The following is a 12,110-nucleotide window of genomic DNA, read 5'->3' on the forward strand; positions in this document are numbered from 1 at the left end:
AGCCAGCCAGGCACCCTGAAGCATTCCATATCAAAAAAAAAATAATAATAATAATTCCTTATCCTCTCACAGAAGGTGAGAGGCTGGAAGGAGCTGAGTGTGGAATAGACAGCCTGCATGGACAGTACCTCAGTAGGAGGCTGGAGAGGAAACAAACTCTATACTCAACAAGTCTTAATGACCTAGCATATGTCAGGCTCAGTTACAGTCATGGAGATACAACAGTGAACAACACCATCAAATCATTACATGGTCTTTATTCTGTGATTTTGCCATTTACCGGTAAAAATTTAATCATCAACTATCACAGTCCTTTGCTGTGGAGTTTATTTTATTAAATTTTACTTATTTATTTTGAGAGAGAGAGAGAGAGAGAGAGCATGAGCAGGAGAGGGGCAGAGAGAGGGAGAGGAGAGAATCCCAAGCAGGCTTCGCACTGTCAGCATAGAGCCTCATAAGGAGCTTGATTTCACCAACCGTGAGATGGTGACCTGAGCCGAGATTAAGAGTTGGATGCTTAACCCACTGAGCCACCCAGGCGTCCATATTTTAAAAGGGAAAAAATATTAACTCCATGTAATAGTAGGAGTAGGGTCCTAAAAACTCTCATGATGAAAGAATATAAGGAAAATGGGATTAGAAGGAATTAACAAAAAGTACATATATGAAATTCCTTATTGACTTTCTATATTCATTTACAAATACTTATTTAGCATCTACACTGTTTAGTATCTACATCATTGTTAGTGATTATGATATATCAATAAATTAAACAAATATCCTTTGTACAAACTTCCAGTGATAAAGTAAATATGCTCTGGGGATACAACATACAGCATGGTGACTATAGTACCATACTGTATATTTGAAAGTTGCTAAGAGTAGATTTTAAAAGTTCTTACCACAAGAAAAAAATCTTGCCATTATGTGTGGTAATGGATGTCAACTAGACTTATTGTCGTGATCATTTTGCAATGTATACAAATATCAAATCATTATGTTGTACTCCTGAACCTAATACAATGCTATATGTTATTTATATCTCAATAATGATTTAATTATATGGTATGTTAAGGGGTAATAAATGATACAGAAAATAGGGAAATTAGAGCAGGATAAGAATCAGAACCAGTGGGGGTATCAAGCAAGATGCTCAGGGAAGGCTTCCTGGATATGGTGATAATTTGAACAAAGATTTTAGGAGGGGAGGATATGAGACAAGAGCATATGTAAGTGAAGAGAACAGTAGGCAGGGGTAATAGCTGAAGCACAGGCCCTCAGGCAGGAGGGCTTAAGAAACGAGAATGGGGGGCAGTATGGCTGGGGCATCCGCTGTGAGGGGCAAGAGAAGGTGGAGGCAAGGTCAGAGAAATAAAGAAAAGTTCAAATGAAGTTAGAGGGATAAAGAGGAGCCAGATTATGGAGTGCTATGTAAACTTTTTATCTGTGTAAAACATGAAGGCTTTGCAGAACTTTGAGGAGAGGAATAACATGATCTGACTTAATTTTTCTAGTTGCTCTATTTTTAACAGACGATGGGGTGAAGGTGGGGCAAAGGTAGACACAGGGAAACCCATTAGGACCTTTTTGTAGAAATCCATGTAAAAGATGATTTAACGTAGACCAGGGCAATGGCAATGGGAGAGTGAATTTTGAGTTTGCCACGTAGTTAGATATCCAAGGAAAGGTTACAAGTAGGAGGTTGTATATATGAATCTTGGGACTGGCTAGAGAAGTCTGGGATACCAGTTAAAGATTTGGGAGTTGCCAGCATATAATCATATATAAACTCTTCTATATTTTTGATGAGACTGCTGAGATCATCAAGAGAGTTAGGGTAGATAGAGAAAAGGACCAATGACTGAGCCCTAAGAACTTCCAACATTAAGAGGCTGGGAAGAGTAAGAAAAAATAGCAAGGAAAAATATAGTGATGCTACTAGTGATATGGGACAGTTTATTTATCTTCCATCTCAAGATAACTTCCAGAGATGATGACACTATGCCACGGTGATAGAGATGATGATGATGTGACAGTGGTGATAAGAAAAGAAAGGAGAGGGGTGCCTGGGTGGCTCAGTCTGTCAAGCATCCAACTCTTGGTTTCTGCTCAGGTCACGATCTTGCAGTTTGTGAGTTCAAGCCCCAAGTCGGGCTCCACACTGACAGCACAGAGCTTGCTTGGGATTCTCTATCTCTCCCTGTCTCTCTGCCCCTCCTCTTGTCACACACCAAAATATTTAAATAAACTCACTCTCTCTCTCTCTAAAAATATTTAAATAAACTTAAAAAAAAGAAAACAGAAAAGAAATGAGAATATCATGAGGATAAATTTAAAAGGATCATATAAGCTAAATGTGAACAATGAACTGTAACTAAGTTCCTTACTAGGCAAATTAGGAAAAAAAAAAAAGACAGAAAATTTAAATTAACAACATTTGGAGGACTTCAAGCTGTATTACAAAGCTGTAATCATCAAGACAGTATAGTACTGCCACAAGAACACTCAGATTAATGGAATAGAAAACAGAACTCAGAAATGGACCCACAAACATATGGCCAACTAATCTTTGACAAACCAGGAAGAATATCTAATGGAATAAAGACAGTCTCTTCAGCAAATGGTGCTGGGAAAACTGGACAGCGAAATGCAGAAAAATGATCCTGGACCACTTTCTTACACCACATACAAAAATAAACTCAAAATGGATGAAAGACCTAACCATAAGACAGGAAGCCATCAAAAGCCTTGAGGAGAAAGCAGGCAACAACCTCTTTGACCTTGGCCGCAGCAACTTCTTACTCAACCCGTCTCCAGAGGCAAGGGAAACAAAAGCAAAAATGAACTACTGGGACCTCATCAAAATAAAAAGCTTCTGCACAGCGAAGGAAACAATCAGCAAAACTGAAAGGCAACCAACAAGAATGGGAGAAGATATTTGCAAATGACATATTAGATAAAGGGTTAGTATCCAAAATCTATCAAGAACTTCTCAAACTCAACACCCAAAAAATAAATAATCCAGTGAAGAAATGAGCAAAAGACATGAATAGCTGCTTCTCCAAAGAAGACATCCAGATGGCCAACTGACACACGAAAAAATGCTCAACATCACTCATCATCTGGGAAATACAAATCAAAACCACAAGGAGATACCACCTCACACCTGTCAGAATGGCTAACATTAACAACTCAGGCAACAACAGATGTTGGTGAGGATGTGGAGAAAGAGGATCTCTTTTGCACTGCTGGTGGGAATGCAAACTGGTGCAGCCACTCTGGAAAACAGTATGGAGGTTCCTCAAAAAATTAAAAATAGAACTAGCCTATGACCCAGCAATTGCACTACTAGGTATTTATCCAAGGGATACAGGTGTGCTGTTTCAAAGAGGCACATGTACCCCAATGTTTATAGCAGCACTATTGACAATAGCCAACGTATGGAAAGAGCCCAAATGTCCATCGATGGATGAATGGATAAAGAAGATGTGGTATATATATATAATGGAGTATTATTCAGCAATCAAAAAGAATGAAATCTTGCCATTCGCAACTATGTGGTTGGAACTGGGGGGTATTATGCTAAGTGAAATTAGTCGGTCAGAGAAAGACAAAAATCATATGACTTCACTCATATGAGGACTTTAAGAGACAAAACAGATGAACATAAGGGAAAGGAAACGAAAATAATATAAAAACAGGGAGGGGACAAAACAGAAGAGACTCATAAATACGGAGAACAAACAGAGGGTTAGTGGAGGGGTTGTAGGAGGGGGGATGGGCTAAATGGGTAGGGAGCATTAAGGAATCTACTCCTGAAATCATTGTTCTATATATGCTAACTAACTTGGATGTAAATTAAAAAAAAAAAAATTAAATTTAGGGGCGCTGGGTGGCTCAGTCGGTTAAGCGTCCGACTTCAGCTCAGGTCACGATCTCGCGGTCCGCGAGTTCGAGCCCGGCGTCGGGCTCTGGGCTGATGGCTCAGAGCCTGGAGCCTGCTTCCAATTCTGTGTCTCCCTCTCTCTCTGCCCCTCCCCCATTCATGCTGTGTCTCTCTCTGTCTCAAAAATAAATAAGCGTTAAAAAAATTTTTTTAAAAATTAAATTCAAAATATATGAAAAAAATTTTAATAAAATAAAATGAAAAAAAATTTTTTAAACTAATTAACAATATTTGGAATTGGAATGAAAAGGGAATTATCCATACAGATTCTTCAGACATTAAAAAGATAATAAAAATATCATGAGCAACTTTATGGTAACAAATTCAACAACTTAGAAGAAATGGAAAAGTTCTTTGGAAAATACAACTTATCAAAATTGACACAAAATTAAATACAAATCTGAATATCCCTATATATATTAAAGAAATTGAATCCTTTTCAAAACCTTTCCCACAAGAAAATCCAATGACATCACTGGTGAATGTGCCTCTAAAATATTTAAGAAACAATTAATACCAATTTTATAGAAAACTCTTTCAGAAAATAGAGAACATAAAACTCTCCAATTTCTTTCATAAGGACATCATAATCCTGATACTGAAACCTGGCAAAGACATTACAGAAATGTTAAGACCAACATCTCTCCTGAATTTAACCCCCAAAATCCTCAATAAAATGTTAGCAAATAATAAACTATGGAAGTACTAGAAGAAAACATTATCTTGGAATGAGGAAAGCATTTCTAGCTATAATTTAAAATTCAGTAGACAAAGGAAAAGAATGGGGGCACCTGGCTGGCTCAGTCATTGGGGCATGCGACTTTTGATCTCAAGGTCATGGGTTCAAGCTCCATTCTGGGCATAGAAATTACTTAATAAAAAAATAAAAATAGGGGCGCCTGGGTGGCGCAGTCGGTTAAGCGTCCGACTTCAGCCAGGTCACGATCTCGCGGTCTGTGAGTTCGAGCCCCGCGTCAGGCTCTGGGCTGATGGCTCAGAGCCTGGAGCCTGTTTCCGATTCTGTGTCTCCCTCTCTCTCTGCCCCTCCCCCGTTCATGCTCTGTCTCTCTCTGTCCCAAAAATAAATAAAAAACGTTGAAAAAAAATAAAATAAAAATAAATAAAAATAAATAAGGAATAGAATGATGACTACATAAAAATAAAAAACCTTCCTTTTCCATTTACTTCAGGAACAATAAATCTAAATTCAAATAAAAAGGCTTCTGCAAGGCAAGATACATGATAAATAAAGTCAAAAAACAAATAATAAATATTTGCAAAATACATCATACATAGAAAAAGCCTAATGTCTTTAATATATGTGAATTACATATATATATACTTACAATATAATAAATACCCTGGGAAATTAATGTGTCTTAGAAATATTAATATAATCAATATTAATGTATAAATAATATCTATATATATTATATCCTAGAAATCAGTAAGAAAAAGATCAATAATTCAATAGACAAATAGACAACGATAAGACCAAACATTTCACAAAGAAATACAAAACATTCTTAAATATATAAAAATATGCTTAACGCTTTACATAATAAGAGAAATAAAATTCTCTTATATTAGCAAAAACTCAAGTTTGATGATATTCTCTTGTTGAGGGTGGTGAGAGTTTAAACTGGTATAGCCCCTATGTAAGGTAATTTGACTATAGATTTTATGCTGGCATTTACTCTTCTGGAATTTGCTTTGTAGTCATACTTGCACACATATGAAATCTTATACCAGTATATAACACTATATAGGTGTAACAAAAAAAAAGAGAAAAAGTTTGTATGTGATGAGGAAAGGTCTCTAAGATAAAGTAATCAAAACAAAGAGGGAAAATAATACATATAGGACACTGTATTTTATGTAAAAAGATGGAAAAATAAGAACATATGTTTATATGGTTGTATGTGTAACAAAACTCAAGTGTATACACAAAAGTAGTAACATTGATAATCTGAGTTATACAGGTAGAAACATGGGAAGGAGACTCTTCAGATATATCTCTATTTTTTAAGCCACATAAATATATTAAATATTGAGAACGATTTTAAGTAGTTTCTTTAAAAAAAATCCAGGTAGCTCATGGAATCTCTGAGAGTGCTAGATACAGACACAAACAATGCTTAAAATCCCATCCAAGTTTCCACTGCATTGACAATGGAAATGGCACCACCCCTGGAACCCGGCCACTACTGCCTAGGGAAGCTGGAGGCCTTATTAACTGTCACAAAAACTGTTAGTATTTATTCATTAAAAATGACTTGAGGGGTGCCTGGGTGGCTCAGTCAATTAAGCGTCCACCTCTAGATTTTGGCTCAGGTCATGATCTCACAGTTTGTGGGTGAGAGCCCTACACTGGGCTCTTTGTTGGGTATGTGGAGCCTGCTTGGGATTCTTTCTCTCTCCCTCTCTCCTTCTCTCTCTCTCTGCCCCTTGCCCCACGCCTTCAAAATAAATAAATAAACATTTTTTAAAAAACACAACTTGAAGCACGGGAGGCTAAATACCTTGCCTAAGATATGCTACTAGCAAGTGTGAAATTGTGATACAAACATAAGTGGTATGCCTTTAAAACTCCCCCAACTAACTGCTATCCTGTGCTGTTGCCCTTAGATTGGCTGACTGGTCTGCTCTAGTAATTTTTTACCCTCTTTATATCATTGTAGTTAGTCATTCTAGTCTTTTCTATTTGCCACACATAGTTCTATGAAAGGATTGCTTTCAGTGACTTTATTGGGGAAGAATGAAGCATGGATTTAGTAATAGATCAAGTAATAGATCTACTAATAGATTAGTAATAGATCAAGTTTTCCAGATTCAGCTTTGGTTTTGCTTCTAAATCGTTCTATTTCTCTTCATTAGCACTGGATGATGTGAACAGCTCTGGCCAGGACTTTCTAAAATGTCATTAAATGTGTTTATACCTTAAAAACTTTAATCTGCTCCATTACTGTGGAGCACATAATAATAGTAGGATTCTCTTTCGGTTCTTCTTCCAGTTTGTCCTCTCCCAGAGACCGCTTTTTTGCTGCCTTTCTTTTTTCTTGCAATTCTTTCTTATGCTTCATTTGGAAAAATTTCAGTGTCTTAAAAACTTCTCGGGAAAATTCATCTACATCAGCTTCCATGTTTTCCCCATTGAGGTCCAAAAAGCCTCCATCCATCCACCTGGATTGAAAGAAAAAATACTAAACTCAGAAATGTCTGGAGTGTAAAGGGGGACTTAGATATTCTTTAGGCTCGACTCTCATAAGAGAAACAACTGTGGGCAAAAGAAGTTACGTTTTTCTTAATCACACAGGTAGAGCTGATGGTAGAGAGAGAAGATTAACACCATCATCTCAGCCACGCTGCATGTGCTACAATACATATCAGACTGTAAATGGATGACTAAGGGTAGCCAAATAAAATGCAGGTTTGATTCCAAAAATATTAGTCAAATTCATTAATTGCATAAAAAAGTGAATCAGTTCTGGAAAACCCAAGTGACACTTTACATATTATATTGGTAAGGGTAGGTGCTACCTTAGCAATGGTTGACACTTCTGTGTGACACTTGGTTCTCTTTCAAATGGATGAATATGTCCTACTTTCAAACACTTAACCAACAACAACATCAAATATCACTGCAACATTTTACAAGTCCTTCCATATCATTTGCTTAATTTTTAAAAAAATGTTTATTTACTTTCGAGAGAGTACTAGCAGGGGAGGGGCAGAGAGAGAGGGGGACACAGAATCCAAAGCAGGCTCCAGGCTCTGAGCTGTCAGCACAGAGCCTGATGCGGGGCTTGAACCCATGAACCATGAGATCACGACCTTAGCTGAAGTCGGACGCTCAACCGACTGAGCCACCCAGGTGCCCCAGATTTGCTTAATTTTTATTACACTAACAAAAATTACCGTTTTTCTGTTCGCTGCCACTTGAGAACAAAATTAAAAAACTTATGATAGGGCTCAATGTTCACTTTTAATTTATCCAGTTCAGGATATTTTGTCAATTCCCATTTGAAAAGTTCCTCTTCCTTGTTAATAAACTGAACTGCTTCTTCAGACTCCTGAATACGTTTCTGTAGTTGCCTTACATCTGTCACATACTGAAAGCAAATAATTGTTTATCTCAGGAAATATCCAAGTAACGTTATTAAAATAAGATTATATGACACTGCATGGGCTGTGTTCTTGCATTTATATTAAGGCTTTAAATATCAACTTCACAACAGAACTATGGTATAGAGTACAGAGCAAAATGTATGGGTCTGTCTATTTTACAGGTAGAACACTAAGTCACAAGAAAGATACATGAATAGTACCAGCTCAGGCCTAAGAGTCAGACCTTGTTTGCCAGAGTAAGCATATGTTTTTCATGTTTTTAAGTGTATGCAAACATGTCGTGTATTAATCTACAGGCTTGTCATAGCTACCGTCTTCTGTGTTCATCACACCTGTTGCATGCGGTCCAGTTCTGCAAATTCTGTAAACTCTTCCATGCGGCGTGATTCCTTTTCTATTTCCAAAATCAGTTTCTCTCTCTTGGCTATCAGCTCATTTTCTTTTTCATGTTTTGCATTCTCAATAAGCTTTTTAAGAGACAATTTAATCAGGTTATTTTGTTACAAAGGAAATTTATCAAATCAGAAATCTGAACGCTTTTTGTAGTAATAAAAACCACCACAGAAGTAAAAATGAGTACAAGAATGAAACACCGACCAGCATAAAAATGCAAATAATAATAAACCACACAGAAAATTTTCCCTAGCTTTCTGAAGTGATGGTAACAATTCTTACATATTAATTAGATACTTTATTTAACAGATAGATCCCGAGTGTCAAGAACTATTCAACACGTTACTTATATTAGCACAGTTATTGTTATTATTCTTATTACTTCAGACATGAAGACATTTAGACTTACAGAAATCAAGAGGTATGCCCAACGTCACAAAGTCATAAAAGTCAAGATCTGCATTAGAACTTGGGTTTATCTGACTGAAGTCCATGCTTTTTATTACTACACCATCTCACTTCCCACCATAGGAGAGACTGCTTTACACTAGAACTTTTCCAAAATCTAAAGTATACTCAGTCTGATACTGGGCAAGTTACTTAACTTCTCTGAGACTCATTTTTCTCATCTATGAAATGGGGAATTAGGAACACCTGGGATTTTTGCAAGTATTAAATGAGTTACTAAATGCAAAGCACTTAAGGCAGTGCTTACTATTATTATTATCAACTTACAATAGTTCTGACCTCTTTTTTTTCTGTTTCATTTGCAAAGTTTTTATTAGGACCTTTTATTTATGACCTTTAGAGCTCATAAATAACATTCTTAATCTGGCTCTGCTTACTACTTTTTCCCTCCAAGAAGTCTCCCAAAGTTATAAAAAATAGAAATTTATAAATATACATTGAGAATTATGCACAGTTTTTACACAATAATAGTCAGGTCGATGTTTCCAGCTGTCTAATCATCTCCCAGGACCTCTCATCCGAAACAGAATGACGGACTCTGAAATCTCGACAGCAGAAATGGCAACTCTGGCCCCAACCCACCATCCGCCCTCAGCATCACGGCACTGGGCAGGTGTTGGTTTTGGACAGTCATGGCAAAAGAGGAACTGCAGAAATGCTAGTTGGGATGGTGGTGCTGTGAGCAGAGGACAGCAAGCCGGGAAGGTTTCAGCCCTGTATCTGCCACAGCTCATACCTGGGACTGTATTTAAACTCTTGGCCCAAGAATCATCAAGAGCCGAACCACAGACTCAGCATAGGCCCAATCTGACTGTGGCCAACTGGAAGAGTTCCAGGCCATTACAAACCTGAAAAACGCTTCCTTGGTCCAGAGTTGGGGAACCCAAATGTCTCCCTAGTCTGTCGTCCTCAGTCACTAACAAGCAGCTCTTTCCTTCCAGGCAATGGGGTGGAGTGCCTGGAGCTACAGTGAGGCCAGAGGGACATGGTAGCTGCTGTAAAGTAGTTCTGACCTCTTTAATGTCAGTCCCACTTCTTACCAGACCCTGTATTAAGCCTAACATCCTGTCCTAAGCCTGCAGGACCATAAACGTTGCTGTCCCCAAACTCATATTGACACACGAAGTTACTTTTTAAAGGTAGATTAAATAAATGTGCTTAAAACGTCAGAATACAAAAGTACATACTGAAAAATATATTCACCTCATCATTTTCATCAAAGATGGGATTAATTTTCCAAGGCCACATAAGGACAGTTGAATTTAAAGCTAAGTCTTCTGGAGGAAATAGGAAAACATCTAAAAAGTAACTCATTCGGCGTTTGGATTCCTACAAAAGAAAACTCCAGGTATAATACACCATATAGGAAATAAACGCATTAGGGAAAAGAAAAGAACCAACAATTTCTAATACTCTTTCAAATTTCAATTTGACTCAGATTATTAACTGATATTTCATATTACCCAAATCACATGGGTATTTCAGTAGCTGTAGGATTATTTACTTGCTTCACACCACACAGCTATAGACTTCTATGCTGGAAATAAAGCATTTTAAAGGTTTTATCTTTAAAAAATTTTTTTAATGTTTATATATTTTTGAAAGAGAGAAAGACTGCGTGAGTGGGGGAGGGGCAGAGAGAGAGGGAGGCACAGAATCCGAAGCAGGCTCCAGGCTCTGAGCTGTCAGCACAGAGCCCAATGCGGGGCTCGAAACCACCAATTGTGAGATCATGACCTGAGCTGAAGTCAGACACTTCACCAACTGAGCCACCCAGGTGCCTCTAAAGGTTTCATCTTGAAGTTGACTAACCATAAAGGTACTCTTGGTCCTCCTTGCGCATGACTGAAAAAGGTGATCAAATATGCAGCTTTTGTTTGACACTTTCAACTTTTGATTTCAAAGAATTTTGTATTTTTGGGGTGCCTGAGTGGCTCAGTTGGTGAAGCGTCTGACTTCAGCTCAGGTCATGATCTCATGGTTCGTGGGTTTGAGCCCCATGTTGGGCTCTGTGCTAACAGCTCAGAGCCTGGAGCCTGCTTCAGATTCTGTGTCTCCCTCTCTCTCTGTTCCTCCCCCACTCAAACTCCCTCTCTCTCTCTCTCTCTCTCTCAAAAAATAAATAAAGACTTAAATTTTTTTAATGAATTTTATATTTTTTATTATTATGTATTTATTTTTGAATCTTTGGTGACATAGATTTTGGCATCTTTTGTTTTGTTTTGTATCTTCAATGACATTATCACCTTTCTCACCTACCACTGACATTGTAATCTCACCTACCACTGCAATTGTCCAGGAAGAGTTTGGGGTGAAAGTCAGATCCTGTTTCCCATAGTAAGTACATGTTTTTCTTACATATTTTTCCTCTTTGCAAAGGGGAAAAATAACCTTTAAACCAGTAGACTGGCATGAATGGATAAATTGAGGACCTTTACCTCCTATCGCTTTCATTGATTCATATGCAGTGCTGTAATTTTTAAGAATTAAAATACATATTGAGGAGGGCACCTTTTGGGATGAGCACTGGGTGTTGTATGGAAACCAATTTGACAATAAATTTCATATATTGAAAAAAAAAGAATTAAAATACAGACTCAAAGATCTAATTTACAAGTTTTTGGTATGACATATATAGTATATATGTATATAATATGTATATAATGTGTACAATGCATATTATATTGCATGTAGAAATATAACTTTCAAAACTTCATCTATGCAATTAACTATATTAATAGATTAAAGGAGAAAAAGCATAGATGCAAAAAAGAAAGGATCTGATAAAATTCAACATCCATTTATAATATAAAAAAAAAAAACCTGAAAGGTACAGCCTCCAGTTATGGAATGAATACGTTACGGAGATAAAAGGTACAGAATAGGGAATATAGTCAATGGTATTGTAATAGTGCTGTATTGTGCAAATATGGTAACTACATTTGTGAGCACAGCATAAGGTACAGAGTTGTCGAATCACTATGTTGTAAACTTGAAACTGATGTGACATTGTGTGTCAACTATACATCAATTTTTTTTTAAAAAGGGGGGGAGCTCAAAATAAACAAATAAATAGCACCTAATAGAAGAGCGCATACTAATCCGATAAAGGTACCTATTAAAGAAACACACACACACCAAATGTCATACTTAATAGTGAAATATTGAAAGCTCC

The 12,110-nt window shown here is 37.1% G+C and overlaps 1 protein-coding gene across 13 annotated transcripts in view; it reads right to left on the reverse strand.

Annotated features, from left to right (window-relative positions):
* Positions 1–12,110, reverse strand: part of DNAH12 (dynein axonemal heavy chain 12) — a 208,735-nt gene that overhangs the window by 169,000 nt on the left and 27,625 nt on the right. For 12 of the 13 annotated variants that reach the window (XM_042929731.1, XM_042929730.1, XM_042929732.1 and 9 more), the window contains 4 exons: positions 10,139–10,264; positions 8,407–8,541; positions 7,865–8,058; positions 6,886–7,129 (listed from right to left, as the gene is read on the reverse strand). In XM_042929731.1, the coding sequence (XP_042785665.1) occupies positions 6,886–7,129; positions 7,865–8,058; positions 8,407–8,541; positions 10,139–10,264 (699 nt within the window). Of the gene's footprint in view, positions 1–6,885; positions 7,130–7,864; positions 8,059–8,406; positions 8,542–10,138; positions 10,265–12,110 lie in introns of those variants that run through there. The other variant, XM_042929742.1, reaches the window with a different exon arrangement.

The sequence above is a fragment of the Panthera leo genome, chromosome A2 (assembly GCF_018350215.1).
Source record: "Panthera leo isolate Ple1 chromosome A2, P.leo_Ple1_pat1.1, whole genome shotgun sequence".
Classification (NCBI taxonomy): Eukaryota; Metazoa; Chordata; class Mammalia; order Carnivora; family Felidae; genus Panthera; species Panthera leo.